At 50.3% G+C, this 19,462-nt stretch overlaps 5 protein-coding genes across 6 annotated transcripts; 1 reads left to right on the plus strand and 4 right to left on the minus strand.

Moving 5' to 3' along the window:
* Nucleotides 1-1,181: 1,181 nt before the first annotated feature.
* Nucleotides 1,182-10,176, minus strand: LOC117187727. Its single transcript, XM_033390510.1, has 4 exons — nucleotides 9,479-10,176; nucleotides 8,960-9,027; nucleotides 5,824-8,875; nucleotides 1,182-5,769 (listed from the first exon to the last, which is right to left on the minus strand). The coding sequence occupies exons 3-4, from the start codon at nucleotides 8,855-8,857 to the stop codon at nucleotides 1,334-1,336; spliced, it is 7,470 nt and encodes a 2,489-aa protein (XP_033246401.1). The 5' UTR covers nucleotides 8,858-8,875; nucleotides 8,960-9,027; nucleotides 9,479-10,176; the 3' UTR covers nucleotides 1,182-1,333.
* A 218-nt stretch (nucleotides 10,177-10,394) lies between these two features.
* On the plus strand, nucleotides 10,395-11,548 carry LOC108158396 (60S ribosomal protein L18a). The gene is made up of 2 exons (XM_017290653.2): nucleotides 10,395-10,499; nucleotides 10,931-11,548. Exons 1-2 carry the CDS (start codon nucleotides 10,482-10,484, stop codon nucleotides 11,444-11,446), a joined length of 534 nt encoding a protein of 177 aa, XP_017146142.1. The 5' UTR covers nucleotides 10,395-10,481; the 3' UTR covers nucleotides 11,447-11,548.
* Nucleotides 11,545-12,769, minus strand: LOC108158392 (peptidyl-prolyl cis-trans isomerase E). The gene is made up of 4 exons (XM_017290650.2): nucleotides 12,488-12,769; nucleotides 12,041-12,430; nucleotides 11,803-11,975; nucleotides 11,545-11,745 (listed from the first exon to the last, which is right to left on the minus strand). The coding sequence occupies exons 1-4, from the start codon at nucleotides 12,686-12,688 to the stop codon at nucleotides 11,601-11,603; spliced, it is 909 nt and encodes a 302-aa protein (XP_017146139.1). The 5' UTR covers nucleotides 12,689-12,769; the 3' UTR covers nucleotides 11,545-11,600.
* A 1,259-nt stretch (nucleotides 12,770-14,028) lies between these two features.
* LOC117188502 (serine palmitoyltransferase small subunit B) lies at nucleotides 14,029-14,737 on the minus strand. Its single transcript, XM_033392465.1, has 2 exons — nucleotides 14,521-14,737; nucleotides 14,029-14,254 (listed from the first exon to the last, which is right to left on the minus strand). The coding sequence occupies exons 1-2, from the start codon at nucleotides 14,639-14,641 to the stop codon at nucleotides 14,073-14,075; spliced, it is 303 nt and encodes a 100-aa protein (XP_033248356.1). The 5' UTR covers nucleotides 14,642-14,737; the 3' UTR covers nucleotides 14,029-14,072.
* Nucleotides 14,738-14,891: 154 nt separating this feature from the next.
* Nucleotides 14,892-19,440, minus strand: LOC108159398 (coiled-coil and C2 domain-containing protein 2A). 2 transcript variants are annotated; one of them, XM_033392464.1, is made up of 6 exons: nucleotides 16,838-19,440; nucleotides 16,483-16,766; nucleotides 15,723-16,430; nucleotides 15,409-15,596; nucleotides 15,226-15,349; nucleotides 14,892-15,140 (listed from the first exon to the last, which is right to left on the minus strand). In XM_033392464.1, exons 1-6 carry the CDS (start codon nucleotides 19,302-19,304, stop codon nucleotides 14,934-14,936), a joined length of 3,978 nt encoding a protein of 1,325 aa, XP_033248355.1. In that variant the 5' UTR covers nucleotides 19,305-19,440; the 3' UTR covers nucleotides 14,892-14,933. The 2 variants fall into 2 exon arrangements, with proteins under 2 accessions (XP_033248355.1, XP_017148123.1); XM_017292634.2 differs by having other exon boundaries at nucleotides 15,409-15,653; nucleotides 15,708-16,430.
* Nucleotides 19,441-19,462: the final 22 nt, after the last annotated feature.

Here is a 19,462-nt window from a genome sequence, read left to right on the forward strand (position 1 = left end):
AAAACGAGGGGGAACGTTGTGAGTTGCTGCGGACACCGCAACTCTACAGTTATACCCGATACTAAGTCAGTATGGCTCTCCTCCGGCAGACGCCGCTAATATTAAACGACACGACAAGGAGTGCGTGCGAGAGAGACAGAAAATCAGTCTGAGCGTGACGTCGGGCGCTGCGTAGCCAGTGCAAATTGATTTGTTCCTTTTGGCTATAAAAATGATCTGATCTGATCCAGATTCAGCAATCTGATATATATGATCATTATCTATGATTCTGCGTTTTTAGTTTTCTCGTATCGTCGAAATTGTGGATGCCACAGATTTTCGCCCTTTGTGGGGGCGGAAGTGGGCGGGGCAAAGTTTTGAAATATTCTTGTAGCAGTGACATATCACAGAAGTCTGGATCCAAAACATCGTTGCTCTAGCTCTTATAGTCTTTGAGCACTAGGCGCTGAAGGGGACGGACAGACGGACGGACGGACAGACGGACAGACAGACAGACAGACAGGGCCCAATCGACTCGGCTATTGATGCTGATCAAGAATATATATACTTTATGGGGTCGGAAACGATTCCTTCTGGACGTTACACACATCCACTTTTACCACAAATCTAATATACCCCAATACTCATTTTGAGTATCAAGTATAATAAAACAAAACGTGAACATTCCTTTTAGTATTACTTATTTGTTTTCTTTTTGTCACAGTTGTATGTGTATTTTTCTCAAGATCGATTGAATGATTAGCTATTCATCCGCTTGTTTCCGTTTATCCTTGTTTTGGGTACCTACTCGTAGTCACTAAATGTAAACGTACACATAGATAGATTTAATTAAGAACTATGCTTGGGTTGCGGCTCAGGGGGGGGGGTTTGGGAGGTGCTATTCATAGGTGTGTAGTTATTTATAATGGATCTCTAAGTATGGTACAATTTTGCATAATTTGGATATGCATCTCTCGATATTTACACACAATCGTGTGGCCTTATTGGCCTTATATATGATATATAGATATATATATATATATATAATATATACGTTTATTTTTCTTTAATAAGATGTTTTCCCTATCTACACTCTTTCCGGGGAGAGTGCACTTTGAGCCTGGTGTCCGAACCGCCTTGCCTTTTAAATGTACATATATATATATTTAATGTCTTACGATATTTAGATTTCATTTGTAGTATTTAGTACTTTTAGATATCCTCAGTTTTATTTTTATTAATTAATAAGCGTATTCCATTCTGTAGTGGGGTTTCGATCGCGTGGTTGTTGTGGCTACTGTGTGGAAGAGGAGGATCCACGGAATCCTAGCCAAGCTCCTCCTGGAAGATGATGTCACTGTGCCGTCGCGCCCGGGTAGAGGCCTTCGGTGTACTTGGGCCTGCACTCGGCGCAGAACCACCTGCCCTGTGGCGCCACCATAATGCCCACGCACTCAAAGTGGAACCATTCGATCAGACAGTTGTCGCCGTCGCAGGCAATCATCTCGGAGACCTCGTCGTAGGGACAGCGACAGTAGCAGTAGACGGACTCGCCTTCGCGCGCCAGCCGGGCCCCTGCCGGCGGTCTGATCGGGTAGCGTATGTTGTTCGCCTTGAAGTACTGCAGTGTGGCAAAGTCCGGATTCGGGAGTAGAGCCGGCGGAATTGGCTGATTGAATGCGGTGGCAGCAGGCGGCGGCGGCGGTGGCGGTGGCAGCTGGACCGGTAGGACCACGGGTGGAGCTGGGGGCATTACAAAAACGGGAGGAATCTGTGGAGTAGGCGGCCCTAGGCTGGTCACGTTCACTTCCTCGTCTTCCGAACTGCTATCGCTGCTGTCCGTCGGCGGTGCAATGGAGGTCAGGAAGCTGGGCCGTATCTTTAGCGTGGGTATCGGCGGCAATGACTTTTCTTCCCTGTGCGGCTTGTGGCGCTTTGTAGAGCGAGCACTCGCACTCGATCCGCCTGCGCTCGGGGCCTGAGACCGCTGCCTGTTGCGCTTTCTCGATCCGGATCCCGTCGGGGGCGTTCGCGTACCCCCATTGCTGTGCAGATGGTGGTGATGTCCACTGCTGCTATTGTTGTTGTTTCTGCTGCGCTGCTTCGGCGGCGTCGGCAAATCCTCCTTGGCCCAAGTCAACAAAGGCGGCGGCTGTGGCTTGATCAGCTGCATTCCCACCAGGAGCGGCGGGGCCAGGATGGTGCCCATATTCTCGTCGTCGCTGGTGTAGCCATAGAACTTGTTGGGACGCCTCTGGCGCTTGGAGCGCTTCAGCTGGCCATCGGCATCGGAGCAGCTGCTGCCCTCGCTCATCCTGCTGCCCAGGAATACCCCAGGCTGCAGGTGGCGATGCGTCAGCGGTGTCACTGGGAGCAGCGACGGTGACTCTGCAGGCAGCATCTGTGTGGCGATGGGTGGTTCCATCGACACGGACATGGGCAGGGGTGTGCTCGTTAGCAGCTGTAGCTTTCCCGATTTACATGTGGACTTTCGCTCTCGCTTCTTCTTTTTGTTGCGGACCCGTTCCGGCTTGTCGGCGTAGGCAACAGCCTCCTCTGGCAGGGACGGCGTGGAGGGACGACTGTTCTCGACAATGTCGTAGTTGTTCCGCGGCCCCACTGGTGGATGCTCGGCGAGCAGGGCCTCGCGCTTCTGGGCCAGCAACTCGCTGGCCAGCTTCTGGGGATGGGCATCGTAGAATTCCTCGTCGGTGTCGGAGAATGCGGTATCGAAATCTGATTCGTTGTACTGCGGAGCTTTTGGTGAGGGCGGAGGCGGCACTAGTTGGTCCTCGGTCACAGAGGTTACATTAACTTCCTCTTCTGGCTCTGGCTGCGGCACCTGCTGGAGCGACTCGCTCTTCTTCTGCTTCGGGGATTTCTTGCGCAAACGCTTCGACGGCGATGCCGCCGCATTCGAGCTGTCGGAATCGTCAGAGTCGTCACTGGAGCTGCTGCTGTTGCTGGAGCTGCAACTGCAGTTGGATCCACAGGAGCAGCTCGAGGAATCGGAGTCCGAGTTGGAGCTGGAGCTGCTGGAACTGTCGCTGTCACTGGAGGCGTTGTTTTTCGAGGCACGCTTGCCGGAGTGCGACGATTTGGGAGTGGAATGTTTTTTGGCCGGCGACGGGGGAGGCGTGCGATGCAGCTTGCAGTAATCGTGATCGGACCATGCCACATGCACCTTGCTGGGCGTCTGACGGACTTCCACATCTGCGGGTGCCGCCTCCTCCTTTGGTGGCTGCTCCTCAAGATTGGAATTCGGATTGGTGTTGGAGTTCACCGGCTGATTTTGGAGTAGATTTTTCCACATATCAGAGACATCATCTGGTTCCTCCTTCTTTTTGGCCTCCTCTGCCTCCGCCTCCGCTCCCACCTCCACCTCTGACTTCGTCGTCTCCTCTTCCTGGTTTTTTGACTCCGTCAAGGGCTTCTCCTCGAGTGGATCTTCCCGCTTCTGGCTTGGCTGTGATTGCTGCTCGTCTGCATCGCTCTCGGAGGAGGGCGACAGCATCACCTTGGGCATATCCAGATCTTCCACAGAGGATCGCATAGGCAGTGGCTCATGACCACGGCTGCCACTTTTCGGCGGCGGCGCATCCGAGTCGCTGCTATCGCTGCTGTCCGACTCGGAGAGATTTGGGGCTATCAGGTTGAGATCCTCGAGGTATTCCTTCGTGCGCTTTGACTTTTTGCGTCGTTTGCGAGTCTCCGATTTGGCAGCAGTTGGCTCTGACGCCTCCTTCTTGTCTGCAGCCTCCACCTTAGTGCATTCCGTTTTGGGTTCCTTCTCGGGAAATGGCGAAGCCTTCGTTTCGGCCTCCTGCTGTGCCCCTTCCTCTCCCTCCTCCTCCGTTTCCTTCTGGATTGCTTCCAGTGGCTGCTCCGATGCTTGATTCTCTTTCTGCTCTGTGGGTGTTTCTGGGGAATCCGCCTTCGCCTCATGCGTGCTAGCATGCTTCAGCAGCAGCTTGCGCGAGACGAACTTCTCGTCGCACAGCTCCTCGGCGCAGGCGTAGCGAAAGTCGCCGGCATGCATCCGCTTGTGGACCTCCAGGTAGATGGCCTTGCTGAAGTTGAAGCCGCACTCCTCGCAGGGGAACGTCACGGGCGGCACACAGAAGTGGTAGACATGGGGCCAGCGCTTCTGCAGGCAGCGCTTGCAGCCGGCGCTCTCGGTGCCGTGCTTCCAGAACAGATGCTTGGAAATGTCCTGCTTGTTGCGGTAGGCGATGACGCACCGGTAGCACAGATGCAGCAGCTTGTGCTTCCACACGTGGGACGAGAGCTTCGCCTGGGTGACGCAATCCTCCAGGCAGATGTCGCAGGCATTATGCTGCTTTCGCAGGTGCACCATCAGACGGAAGGCGGAGGGCAGCGGCGGCGCCGTCTCGCACAGGCAGCAGCGGAACTTCAAGTCGAATACGCTGAGGGCCTCCTCGCCCGGACAGATGTGACAGAGAATCTCACTGTAGCTGTAGAAATTGGTGCGGCACATGATGCACGTGATGTTCGACTTGGCATGCATCCTGCGGTTGTGCGTGTACAGCTCTTTGTGCGTGGCGGCCATGTAGCGGCAGGAGAAGCACTCATAGATCCGCTCGTTGAAGACCTCTGCGTACTTGCCGTTCTCCACGGTGCAGCAACTGGCCAGATTCAGGTACTCCTCCTCCAGCTGGGGCACAAAGCTCTTCAGCCTTGCCACAATCGTCTCGGCGTACAGCTCCTCGGCCGTGATGCTGTCCACCGTAGCCGTAAAGCGGTGCTGGCTAATCATGTGCAGCACCAGCTGCTTGCCATTGACGGCAATGCGGCGAGCGTGATTGCAGTAGAGGCAGATGGAGTAGACCGACTTCAGGCACAGACGCACAAACTCCACCATTGAGAACCGATCCAGGGGTCGATCCAGCTGCAGATCGATCGTGTGCGTGTCCTCTCCGGCCACCATAATTCCATCGAAGGGTGGAGGAGGCGACTGAACGGGCTGCGGTGGTTGTGGCAGCGCCACCGCCTCCATCTGTTCCATCGATGGGCCCTCGGGGGGTCCGAATTCTCCGTCGCTGGCAGCCGTTGGTCCGTTCAAGCTATCATCAATGTCCATGCAATCACTGCCGAGGCTATTGCGACGGCCAGACGATGCTTCTGCATCGGCTGCATCCGACTGGTCTTGGAACTCCGTGATAATTGCGGGCGGTGGCTGCGTTGTGTTGTGTGGCGAAGCGGGCGGCGTCAGCGACCAGCGACGTTGTTCCTCTTGCTGCTGGGGTTGCTGCACCAGTGCCTGCACCTGGAGCTGGGGCTGCTCCTTTACTTCCGCTGCGTGCTGCGGTAATCCGTCGTCCAACACATCTGCGGGAGCTATGGCCTTGGAGTGCTTCTTCCTATCGGGTTTCCTGTCTGCTTTGATCCGCTGTATTTCCAGTTCGGTGCGCTCCACTTCGGCTTGCATGAGGCTCATCATCTTTGCACAATCCGAATCATCTAGACTGTGGCGTGGCGGCGGCGACATCGGCATCGGCGCTGGATCTGGTGTTTGTGGGGACGAAGAAGGATTCATTTCGGTTTCCTGTTCCAGGGGAGTTGCTGTGTGCAAATCCGGTTCCTCCTCCTCCGTATCCGTGCTGCTTAGAGCAGCGTCCACAGATTTCTGAAACTCCTTCGGCACTCTCAGCATTATTTTAGGTACAACTAGCTTGGGAATGGCCGGAGACGGTGTCGGAACTGGAGCTGGTAGTGCAGGAGTGTCTGGGTCGAGTGTCATGTTCGGCCAAATGGGCATTGGCGCTGGAACTGCAAGAGCATTAATTATGTGCGAATAATACATGGCTAGCGATGAAAACTTACTGTTTTCCGCTGGCTCCGTTTGCAGGGGTTCCTGCTGTTTCACTGGGATTGTTAATGGCACCGCCTGCGGCTGTTGCTGTTGCTCTGGCTGCTTCCGTACTCTCCTCCGTTTGAGCGGCTTCTTCTTCTGGGTTCTGCAGGCCATGGCATGGCATCCCTTCACCCCACATTGAGTACACGGCTCCATTAGCTCCGAACAGTCGTGATTCTCGAAACCTGAGCCTTGCGGAAATGTGGTCTGGCATGTGCAGCAGACGAGATCCCTGCCGCGATCCTCCTTCTGCTGCTCCGCGGCCCACTCATCCATTGACAGGTGCCTCTGATCGATGTCATGCTTGTTCTCCAGATGCAGCGACAGCTTCTCCGCAGTGGCATACATGAGGCTGCAGTACAAGCAAACGTACTTCTGGTGGACATCCCGCACATGGCTGAAGAAGTTCCAGCACTGATGCACGGTGCCGCACTGTGCGCAGCGAAAGAAACGCTCCTTCTTCTGTTCGGGCTCCACCTTCGAGGCCATTTTGCATTGCGCCTGGTGTTCGTTTAGCTGCTGAACGGTCTCAATGTTCTGGAGATTGCATTTGCTGCAGGACAACAGGTTGCTCGCCGCAGGGGTATCAGCATTGGCATTGGTATTGGTATTGCCCTGGAGACGTTGCAAGAGCAGCGAGGAGTTATTACCCAGCTTCATTTTTTTATCGGGCTGGCTGACGGAGGCTTCGGAGGAGGTACTGGTTCTGCTGCTGCGCCTGCGCTTGAACGACAGCTTCAGGGCTTGCACCTTACCATTATTCTGTTCACTCTCGGCCGGATGATCGATGACCAGTTGGGGCTGTGAGGCCGAGCTGATTGTGCTGCTTCTGCTGGTACTCCGACTGCGGCTTCTGCGGACGGGAAGGATCAGTGGTCGTGCCTTCATTGGCGGCTGTTGTGACGTGGAGGCGCCTTCTTCTTCACCGTCCTCGTTCGCCGCAGTGTGGTTTGATATCACAGAAAATTGGTTGCGCTCTTCCAGCTCCCGTTTCTCCAGCTGCTCCTCCTGCTCTTTATCCTCGGGAATGGGGGAATCGTGTGTTCCATTCACTTTGATTACCGGCACAACATCCACTTCCGTGGAAGTGACAGCAGGAGCTGTTGATTTGAGGCTTTCCTCCATCTGTGGCTCTTCTTCCGAGTCTGATTCAATTTTAATGACTCCTGGCGTCGCAACTGCATATGCATCCGCATCCTCATCCTCATCCACGCTGCATGGATGATCCACGTCCATGGTCAGCGTTACAGAATCCTCTGAATCAGACGATTCCTCTACAGACGATTTGCGGCTGGAATGGGATGCCTTTTCATCGAATTCGTCGTCTGAAGCCAGACAATCTCTCGTCCCCGAATCGTTATTATCGGCATTCATTTCGATACATTTTTGAACTGAAGGAGATCTCTTGCCTACTTTTTCCCTGCTTTTGATAGACAGGGCTTCCGACTGCTCCGGCTCACTGCCCGAATCCAGTTCCAGATCATTTTTGATAGGCAGAGAGGGTGCCTCCTGCGCACTCTCTGTATCCTCATCAAGATCCTTTTTAACAGCCAATGAAACGTTCTCCTCGGCACTAACAGTTTCCTCGTCTAGTTGTTTGTTAGACGGAGATCCCTCTGCGTCCACTTTCCCGGTTTCCGGACCCTTGCTCAGGTTTTCCTTAATGGACAGGGAAGCATCTGCATCAACATCCTCTTCATCTTCCTCACTCTCCGTATCGATATCCAGATCTCCTTTTACAGATAGATTTCCCTCTGCTTCGTACTCTCCACTCTCCGGTTCCACATCCAGCTTTTTCATAGGGGAAGATCGTTCTGCACCCTCTTTCTGAGTCGCCTTTTTGGACAGAGTTGAATCTACATCGTCTTCGGCACTCTCTATATCGATATCAAGATCTCCCTTAACGTCTGGAGGCTCCTCTGCTTCATCCTCCCCACTATCTGGTTCCACATCAAGCTCTTTAATAGATGAAGAGCGCTCTGCGTCCTCTTTCTCAGTCGCCGCCGGAGCCTTGTTAATGTTTTCCTTAATGGACAGGGAGGAATCCACATCCTCCTCCTCACTCTCCGTATCGATATCGAGATCTCCTCTCGCTGATAGATATCCCTCTGCTTCCTCCTCTTCGCTCTCCGATGTCACATCAATGACTTCTTTGACTGCCGGCGATCCCTGCTGTGTTTCCTCTTCGTCTTTGAGAGTCACCAAGGTATCCACTGGATCATCATCATCACATGCAACAGCAGACTCCCCGAGCATCGTGGGAGGATTATCTGCTTCTGGCTCAGATATGGGCAAAGTCTCGGTATCACTTTTGAGCTCCTCTTTCGTCTTCACTGGCAGATCTTCTATGTACTCGTTTTTTACTGGGATTGGGCTGGACTGTGCAGAATCCTCCTCCACAGATGGAAGCAGGTCTTCCACCAGCTCTTGCTCGACACAATCATTGCCTGAAGCAGAGGATGATGTTCTGGTCGGCTGCTCATCGTCGCTTTCAATAACAATCGTAGGACAATTCGGAGTCTCCCCAAGATCTTCGCTCTCACTAAAACCCACTTCGTCTGCGTTGTCTGCATCTTCGGCCAGAAGAGATTCCTTTGAAGTGTCGCTTTCACCCGTTTGCGATTCGTCTGCAGACTTTTCGCTATCTGCCGTCTCCGACTCGGCATCTGCATCTGCATCCGCCGCCTCCATTTGGCTGCTATCCTGGCCGTTTGCCAGGGTCAAGTCTATCACGTCATCGGTGCTCTTTTTACGCTTTAGGCCACATTCGTCACCGCCAGCGTCAGCATTGTTGTTGTCGCTGTGCTCCATCGGGCTCTCCTCTTTCGCCAGCCCCAGCGCATTATTAGTGTCCTCGTAATCGTCCTCCTCGCTGGTAGTGCCACTTGCTGCTCCCGTACCGACATCCACGCCGACTCCGACTCTGTCACCCGTGCCACCCGCATCACCGGCATCTATGTTAGACGTAAGCTTGGCTTGTTGCTGATCCAATGCCTCCATCATCGTTTCTGCATTTATGCGCTGTCACACAGCAAGGAACACACAAAAAAAAATCAAATCGTTAATCAATCGAGTTTTCCTGGACAAAAATGTTATTTGCATTACCTTTGCATTCCGTTTTTCGATTGCGTTCCGGTCCGCGCTTTGTTCTTTCGCATCCGTCTCCTACGCAGCTGAAAGCGTAACAACATCAAATCATTTTAATGAAATATGCATTAGGTTTGGCGGTGGGCACACACAAAGAAGAAACCGAAGAAAAACATCACGTTTATGCGCGTTATATTCTTGCAATATGTTTGTTCAGCGACAATTGTGCTATACAGGGGTATAAATATATATATATACCCAAGGAAATTTGCTGCACACAAATGCATTATTCAGTAAGTACTTATTTGCACATCACGATATCAGAAGCGTGTGCATAAACATTGAATCAGAACAAATACAAATTACCGGTCATGGTGTATGCAGCCCTGGCCAAATAATTGAAAATACCAAAATAAATGGAGCAAAAAAGCAAACGCGCGAGAGCAACTAATGGCTAAAAATAAATGAATTTACTTAACATATTCTTGGAATGATACTCTATAATCACATGTACCACAATTGTGCACGTTTATTTACCTGCTTTGCGCGGTTGGCGTTGTTGTTGTTGCAGTTGTTGTTATGGCTTAGGTACCAAAATTTCCCACAAATTGCAGCAGGCGGTCAGGGTGGGAAACGAAGGAACGAATTTTACGCGCGAAAACAAGAAAGGAGAAAACAACAACCGATGTCACGGAAGTTCGGGGCAGAACTGAAAGAGCGACCGAGACCGAGAGATTTGCCCAGCGGACAGCGGATGGGCTGAAACTGAGCAAGAACGAGACTCGCCTACCCCTCTCAGCGCTCTAACATCAACCCCAGACAGTTCGCTTATACAATTTATGCTTTATTTTTATTATTAATTTAAACACTGGGAGTCACGAAAAAGGCTCACAAATTTTACAATATCGCGCAATTCCTTAGCTCAGTCCCGGCGACCAGGAAATAGTCGATTTTTCTGTTTTTTTGCGCGTCTCGAATTCTAGGTATAAAATTTTCCTCTTTTTGCACGTCGTCGTCCACGCTTTGAATTTTTTATTCTGACCACTTTTTCTACGCACTTTTCTATTTGTAATTACATGCTAAGATTTTTGAACTGTAAATTAGGTGTGTATACAATATAATTATTAGCTAAGTCCCTTAAACTGCTTGTGGAAAATAATTTTTAGCAATATTTTTTTGCTTTTACAGCCATTGAAACACGCGCAGAAGCTAGCGATGGACATTGATTTGATAGCTCTGGGCCCTGGGGTGACTGTCCAAAATGCGACCCTAGAAAAAGTTCAGTGGTAAAATATCGAGAGCTACTAATCATTCGAAAGGTATATCAAATCTTTGTTTCAGCTTGATTTTAATATATAAGTCGCAATATTAATACTAATGTACAGCATAATTTTCACGTTAATGCCTTTGATTGGGCGATTTAATGAAATGTTTGTATGCGAATAGACCTATCGATAGTCTTTGCCAGCCCTGACTTATGGTTCAGTGTGATTGCGATTTGACAAGCTCTTTCCGTTTCCTTTTCGCGTGAACGTCCAACATGAGAGCCAAGGGATTGGTTAGTATTAATGAAATAAACCCAAAAATTGAAAACATTTGCGGTAGAAATGTGTGCAACAGGAAGGCAAACTCACCGAGCATCTGACATGATCGTGGGAATGTGTGGAAATGGGCTATTTATTTGTAAAAACCCGACAAATAAATGGAGTGTCGTGGACATCGTTGGCAGAATGAATGTGGCTGCTACAAGCGCCACATAATATAAACGACAATGTTGTCAAGAGATTCTTAAAGATGATGTGAAAAGCGCATCTCTATAGTGGCATCATATTTAATAAATTCATGGAAAATATGTTGTTTTTCCAAACCACAGAACATAACCTCCAAAGTGTGCGTGCCATGCGCGCGTGTGTGTGTGCGTGTGTTTCCCTGCCTGTCGCCGCATTTGTTTACAACGAACGAATTCATTAAAACGATTGCCTTTTTCAGCTGAAGGAATACGAGGTCGTGGGCCGCAAGCTGCCCAGCGAGAAGGAGCCCCAGACGCCTCTCTACAAGATGCGCATCTTCGCTCCCGACAACATTGTCGCCAAATCCCGCTTTTGGTACTTTTTGCGTCAGCTGAAGAAGTTCAAGAAGACCACCGGCGAAATTGTGTCCATCAAGCAGGTGTACGAGACCTCGCCCATTAAGATCAAGAACTTCGGCATCTGGCTGCGCTACGATTCCCGTTCGGGCACACACAACATGTACCGCGAGTACCGTGACCTGACTGTTGGCGGTGCCGTAACTCAGTGCTACCGCGACATGGGTGCCCGTCATCGTGCTCGTGCTCACTCCATCCAGATCATCAAGGTGGAGTCGATCGCTGCCGCCAAGACGCGCCGTGTGCACGTCAAGCAGTTCCACGATTCCAAGATCAAGTTCCCACTGGTACAGCGTGTCCATCACAAGGGCAACAGGAAGCTGTTCTCGTTCAGAAAGCCAAGGACTTACTTCCAATAAAACGGAGGATATCCTCAGCCGAATGGAGCCCACTGCGTGTGCTCCTAACATTGACTTAGTGGTTTTTTTCAATAAAATGAGAACGTTGAAGAGTAAAATACATTTATACAAAAAGAGTTTCTTTATTGAGTTGGTCGCGTTCCTTAATTCGACATCACTTCAATTCTCCGCAGGCATAGATGATGATCTTTTGCGTTGGAGTGCCTGTTTTCGAGCCACAGCGTTCCATTTTCCGAACTACATCGGCTCCGCTGATGACATGCCCAAACACCACATGCTTGTTGTCCAGCCAATCGGTTCTATTGGATACATTGATGATTAAATTCAATTCATTTCTTATTCAGGTTTTAACTTACTTTGTGGTGCATATAAAAAACTGTGAGCCATTTGTGTTGGTGCCCGAATTGGCCATGGATAGGGTGCCGAAACTGTTGTGTTTCAGATTGAAGTTTTCGTCGTTGAACTTTTTCCCATAGATGGACTTGCCGCCAGTCCCGTTGTTGTTTGTGAAGTCTCCTCCTTGGCACATCTGAAGTGAGTAAAATGGATGTGAACGACACGAAACGAAACATCTCTAAAAATCCAATCTCTTACAAATTCTGGAATCACGCGGTGGAAGGTGGAACCTTTGTAGCCAAAGCCCTGCTCATGAGTGCACAGCTGGCGGAAATTTTCCGCGGTCTTGGGCACCACGTCGGCTCTCAAAAGCATCACAACACGTCCAGCATCATTGCCTCCAATGCGAATGTCAAAGAATACTTGTGGATTGCGCTTCTCTGCCTTTTCAATGACTGCTGGGCCTGTGGATGGCGCCTCCACTTGTTCCTTCTCTGCTTCGCCTGCTTCTGCGGGTTCTAAGGTGGCGCCGGCGTGCTTCTGCAGCCAGTCGTCATCCGCCCAGACAGGCTTGAAGCTGTCCTCCTTTACACGCACCGGTTTGGCCAAATTGACGCGAATAGTTCGGCCGCAGAGCTCCGAATCGTTCTGTGGATATGTTTATTAGTCTTTTGTTTTGACCATTAATTCGCTGGTGAAACCTACCATGTTGTCGATGGCCGAAGCCGCATCTTCCGCCTGCTCATATTCTATGAAGGCAAAGCCCCGGTGTCGCTGCGACTCGTAGTCCACTGGCATTTGTATGTCCGCAATGTCTCCGAAGGGAATAAAGGCATTGTTGAGCAGTCTCTCTGTCACCTCATCAGCCAGGCCTCCCACATAAACAGTGCGTTTGTCGTTTGACATCTTTAAAAATTTTTTACAAAAATCTTTAAAACCAAAATAAACTAGAGGAGGATTTATCGTAGAGGTGTCAAACCATCGATGGCACTATCGATAGTATCGATGTTTTGAATCATTCTGTTCAAAACATTCGAGTGGCGCCACATATCGTCTCATTTGAAAAGTATACCGTAAATATACTGACGAATTCAAGTTATAATATACATATTCCTCGTTTTTGATATTCCGTGTAATATTACTAGCTATATAAAACATTTAGCCATGCCCACATAATTTTATACGATTGATGAATCAATTTTCTATTTAACTGGTGTATTCTTAATACTTGCTTTTATTGCATTTTGCGTAAAAAGAGGTTTTAGCGAAATAAGTCAAACAAAAAACAAGTAGCGAAATAGGTCAATCAAAACAAACGAAAAAGGAAATTGCTCAATTTTGATATTCAATTGAATAATGCTGACTAACTAAATCTCTCAGCAATGCCCACGTAGTTTTATGCCATGGATGAATAAATTTTCTACAAGATTGGATAGTTTTTAATCCTTGCTTTTATTGTATTTATTGTAAAAAAAGATTTAAACGAAAAAGTTCAACAAAAAAAGAGGTGCTATATTGCGTGTAAGCCGTAGTACATATATGCCTTTGTATACCCTATTTTGTTAATTTTATTTGAAAGTATAGATATTGATATGAAGATAAAACGTAACTAATGAAGACCTCTTCTCAAATTGACATTTTTTAGACATATTCACGTATATGATGAGTGTTTTGTATATATATCTCGATCCTGATACCTATTCTTGGTCCCTACAAGAAGACAATAAGCCTTAAAATATCGCTGAAATATTGAAAATAATATTGAATAATATTAAAATATATTGAAAATAAATTGTTTTTGCCTGGGATGACAAACATATTCACAATTCTATAACATCCATTTCCCCCAGGGTATGTGTGCATGGAATGGGACTCATTGCTGTCAACCGGTTATTGCAGATTCTACCCGATTCAAATAAATACCGAAACATACCGTTGCATTTAAAAAATATACCGTAAATATACTGACGAATTCAAGTTATATTTTACATATTCGTCGTTTTTGATATTCCGACGACTATTACTAGCTATATAGAACATTTAGCCATGCCCACATAATTTGATCCGATTAGTGAACCTATTTTCTACTTGACTAGCTTGTTTTAAGTTCTTCATTTATTTATTTATATCATGCCTAGTATATACTATATCTATTAATATTGGTTGGTTGGTTCACAATGGCTGGTTCTAGTATGTGTAGAAGGCTGCCTGCTATATCACCGACCCAGAAAAAAACGTCATAGTCGTTACGTTTGAAATAATTTATTATAAAAGATAATCTATTCTAAGATTAGGTTAGAAATGGCTCACTTTCGTTGCCACACACGACATCAGCATTTATATTGCACGCATTGGTGGGGTTTAGTACGTCCGAGGCTGGCCACAGAAGCTTAACAAGCGTGAGACAATATCCCGGCACAAAGGCGTATGAGGCGTACAGGATGAGGGACAGACAGCTGCCAAGGAGTACGTCTAAAACAAAGTGTGAGAAAATAGTGGAAATTTTAACAAACAATAGAACCATAGGCATAGACCATAGACAGCATGGGCAGAACAGGCGCACTCAGGTCGTATGTTTCGGTTCGTTCTGTGACTAAGAGTGACCGGTATAGATAAGATATCGATGAGTAAAGACTATTATTGTCTTTACAAAACATGGAAACAGAACGCCCAGTGTACAACTGATAATCGCTAATGTGTCTGGGCCTGTTGCGGGGTGGGATGGTATATGTACTTACGACAAAACACTTTCTCCCAAGGCTCACAGATGGCGATCTGTGTATTCAGCTCGTAGAGGACGTACAGCCATTTCACATAGCGCTTAAATTTTTCGTAATCCTCGGCCAGTTTCTGGAACATGCTTTGGTACGTTGTTCTTCTGTGCGAAAGGTCTCGACGGTCACAGAGTGCGCGGTGAACTAAACGCGGTACAAGCTACCGGCGCCGACCTCACCTCATTCATTGCTTATCATTATATTTGTATATATCTGTACATAGAATGTATACGTCTATGGGCTGTAAACCAAATTAAATGGATTTCAGGTGAAATCGCTGATAAAAATCATTTCGTATGATTCCGCGTAAATTTTGTAAAGTGTCATTGCTTATCGGGATCGGAGGGAACCCGACCCCAGATGCGGGGTGCACCCATTCATTGTCCCCTCTGATTCACACCCAGTGGGACTGCGGCTAGCAGGAACACCCACACAGATATCACATCGTTTGCGTACCCTTTGAGATGTACCGCCACGCAGAACTCCACCGTTGGACTGTTGTTGTACTGGATGCAGGTGGTGCGGATGCGCTCAGATACGGCCGCCAGGTTGGTGTACGGAAAGTTTAGGGTGAAGCCGTGCAGCTGTGGACACAAATCAAGTTAATCTTTGATAATGATTGATGGGACGATGGGCGGGGATGGTAGGGAATGGCTGATATTTACGCACCTTGTAGTCGGGAAACGCGCGCTCCAGCTTCTCGCTGTAGGCGGGCTCCTCGTAGCGAGCCGTGGAGTAGGTGGCCAGACTTTCCATGCCGCTGAGTATCTGCTGTAGGTGCGGTAGAAAAGCCCTGCAGGAAGAATCACTTGAATGAGGTCTCGTCTGATCCGACACAATGGTTATACCCACCGATTAAAGTTGGTTTTCCGTGTGGTGCGCCAGGCCCTGATCTTCTTCATGATCTTACGTTCAATGTTTTTCTGCAGCTGGCTCAGCTCGAAGCTCTTCTTGTAGGTATAGTCCAGCTCCTGGACACCCCCCTGGGGAGCGGATTGATTTGAAGAGCGGTTAAAGAGCGGAAACCAGCAGGCGGCATCCTGCAGATTAAAGTGGGTCATGCTGACGCGTGTCTCTGCCTGTATGTTGAAGTACATCTGCAACAAGGCAATCATAGACTGGGGCACGTTTTACGTAGTTCTTTGACTTACGTTCTGCTTCCCCACCAGGCAGTAGACGCGCCTCAGCGGACAGTAGACATCCTGCAGCTGATAGTGCCTGCCGCTGGCAGGATCCACGAACAGGAGCTCGGCCGTATCCGGCTGGCGATAGAGCACAAAACAGCACTCCCCATACGGACAGGATTGGCCCAAGACCAGCCAGCACTCGAGCCCCAGGCCCAGCATATAGTTGCAGAGCAGGACGCCCTGATCCTTGACAGAGCACCAAGTGCTGTCCAGCAGCGTCTGGTTGTCCAGCCAGACCCCACGGAAGCCCATGCAGGGATCATAGCTGCGCAGTTGGCACAACAATGCCACAAAACGACAGGCACTTTCCAGGGCACTATTGCTGGAGGCCACCGCTCCTGGCAATGGCACCTGCTCCAGCAGCCGCGTCACACAAACCCGCTTGCCCAAGGCCGTGCAGACCAGAGGCTCCACATAGCGCTGCGGCTGGGGCAGCAGCTGTTGCAGCACCATGCGGCGCTCATTGAGGTATGCCTGCAGCTGCACCGTCTCGGCACACGCCAGGACATTCGTGGGTAGCGGAGGCAGGTCGCAGCGGTTCGGCTCGATGGTGAGATAGATCCAGATATGCACGGATTCCTTGAACTCGGGATACTGATCGGGGGGCATGTTCGTCACAGATTCAATTAGGGGTCGCCTGTACCCGATCAGCACCTTCGGTATGGCTAGCTCAATGCATCCCTCAAACTGGAAAACTGATATTTGAATGGCACGAAGGATTGGGTATGGTATCGCTCACCTTCCCGCTGATCAGGAGACTGCTGACTGGCACTCGGTAATCGCCCAGCCAATTGCATTGGACACGCTGGTACAGATCGGATGCCTCGTCGCTGAGCTGCCGCTCGATGACCTCGTCGAACAGGCTGATCTTTAGATCCTCGCGCATATCCTTCTGGCAGCCGGTGAGCTGCAGCTGCAGCTCTTCGTTCCAGGTGGGATTGCTGCCCTCGGCCGAGCGACTGCGGCTCAGTCGTTGGCCATAGCTCAAGGACACAAACGGACGCACATTGGAGTACATGAGAGCTGAAAGGGGGGACGGAAAAGGAAGCTCTTTAAATACTCAAAGAATCCATGGATGCCTAGACAGGGCTTACTCTGCGTCACAAAGAGGCTGTTGCTCATGTCTCCCTCGGAGCTAGGATGCTCCTCGATGTTCAGAAGGTGACTGCTACGCACCGGGACCCCAGTGGCCCTCACCACATGGAGGGAAACCACAAAGTGCTGATACTGATCGTGCTCGGCCTGTGGCTGCCAAGCAGCTGGCTCGCGAGTCATCGCGGTTGATTGTCCTTGAAAGAGCGAGCACAAGGCACGCCAGAGAGACGTCCATCCGGTGGCAAGAGAGAGATCAAAGCCATCGGCTAGAAACAGCAGGGGATGCGCCAACTGCTGGGCCTTGGCCCGATGGGCACTCTGGTTACCGATAGTCTCGTAGAGCAGCTTCAGGAACTTGTAGCCCCTATGCTTGTGCAGATCGATGGGATTCCAGTAGGTTCCGGGCTCCAGGAGCTGGTTCGAGTCGCCAGCGGTGGAAAGCGCATCTCCATCGTCGGATATTATCTCTTCTTCCAAGGCGGGGATAAAGCGAAGCTGCTTGGTGTGGACGTTTCGCTGCTGGTGCCGCGAGCGGAGCAGCTGGTATCGCTTGTTGCTGAACAGCGTGCGGATGGGACAGAACTGAAGCTCCTGCTCTGTAAACAACAGAGCTGGCAGCTTGTGTTTCTTGTGCTTGTGGCAGGGTCCTATGGGCGTGGCCGGCTCCGTGGTGGCAGCGACGGCAGCTACAGCCTTGGGTCTTGGAGGTAACAGAGTCCGAAGCAGGGCAGCGGGCAGTGGTTGTATGTCATCCAAATCGCTGGCCCCCTGACGCACCTCTGTGGGCCCATAGTCGTAGTACAAGCAGACATCTCCGGCCATCTTGGGCGAAGATGGGAAGGCCAAGAAGCCTAGCTTTAGATGCACCGCCTTATCCTTTCGGCTGAGATCCAGCCCCGTACTCATCACGGCCAGGCGGCGTCCTTGCTGGGTCAGCGTGGACTTCTCATAGAGCCAAATGTTGAGGTTCTGCGGCATCGTTCGCTCCAGCAGCACAGCGATGCTCTCGTTCATGTACAGATGAAGATCATCCTCCAGGCGGTAGCTCCTGGTCTGGCCCACATAGAGCTCGTCCAGGTAGAGCTTCAGAAAGTAGCTGCGGTTGCGACGCTTGGACAGCTGCTCGCTGGCTGGCAGGAAGAGCTTCGCAGCTGCCTCGTCCGCATACAGACGCACTAAATCAACTAACGGTTCCTCGGGATCCTTGAAGGCACGATCGTAGTCCTTCTGGAGGCTGGCCATTAGCTTTTCGAAGTTCGGCTTGCGTGGCGGCTTCGGTGGGGATGCGCCATCGACCATCGATTCGCCCCACTGACGCCGTCGGCAGTAGAAGAGCTCCAACTGCTCGCGATAGACCTCAGCGAGATCGTCCTCGAACTGCTGTTTCCAGTCCGAGTAGGCGGACTCCAGGTTGGGATGATGGCCTACATGCAGTTTCAGCTGAAAGCGGGTGCATTGGAAGTCCTGCTGGCTGCGGAGCGCCTTCAGTTTGGCCCATGCGCGGAGCAGGCGTAGGGAGAGATTGCGCTCGGCCGTGGATTCCAAATAGTAACGTTGTCGCAACTTTTGCGTGAGGCGCAGCTGACGCTGAATCTCGTCGGTCAGCTCGGGCCGTGCAGAGAGGACGAGCTTGGCACCCACTTGGCGGGCTATGTCCAGCTCCTCCTTCAGCTTCCGGCATACCTGTCGGTTACGATTTTCAGTATACTGATCGAAGAGATCTTCCAGCTGCTGCGCCATTCGGTGCTCTGTCAGAAGCAGGGGATGCGCAGTAAAGCGGAGTTGCTTAAACGTCAACGTGAGGCAGCGACGTGTAGGTATGCCCATGAACTGGTTGATCGGTGCTGGGGCAAGGAAAATGCCTTGAAACTCCTTATGGCAGACAGTGCGGTACAGGCGGCTGTCCGTCACAAATTGGGAACGACTTTCATCACACAGCTCCGATACTAGTTCGGAGCTTAATTTGCTGCCATCGCCTTTCGCCTCTTCCTGGAAGCGGTTCAGCATGCGTATTTGCGAGGGCCTCGGATTGCAGTCACTCAGATGCAGTTGATAGTGCACGGCATTGGCGGGCCTATACAGCAGGCTGTCGTCATAATAGTGCATCTGTTTGTGGACACCTGGCCAGACCAGCGGCGGCTCCTGGAGCTCAATATCTATGTATGTTTGGGCCGGGGAATCGATTGTCTCTGTGGCCGCCTCGCCGTCAATGGAATTGTCCTCATCCCCCTCCTCCTCCGGTGTTGTTTCCTGGACAGGTATCTCCTTCTCTCTGACCGCCGCATCGTCTGCGCCGTGAAAGAACTGCAGGCTCCGTGCCTCCAATTCGAGTTCTTGGCTGCCGCAATCTTCGTACTTGGTTTCTTTCAGCAATGACTCGACCTCCTGCTCACATCTTCGATATGCCCGTGTGGTTTGCGTTTTTCGCTTCTTTTTGCCGCGCCTTGGTGGAGAAGGCGTCTCCATAATTGATAATTGATGTGTTTACAATTAATTCCAGAAAAATTTAAAGTTAAAGGATTGTTTTGACAATTGAATGGTTGCTAACGGCAACTGGTCATCGATTGAGTTATCGATAGAAAATAGAGATGAGACTCTGTTAATCGAGTTTCCAAAATTCTAAA

This window comes from Drosophila miranda, chromosome 3 (assembly GCF_003369915.1).
Source record: "Drosophila miranda strain MSH22 chromosome 3, D.miranda_PacBio2.1, whole genome shotgun sequence".
NCBI lineage: Eukaryota > Metazoa > Arthropoda > Insecta > Diptera > Drosophilidae > Drosophila > Drosophila miranda.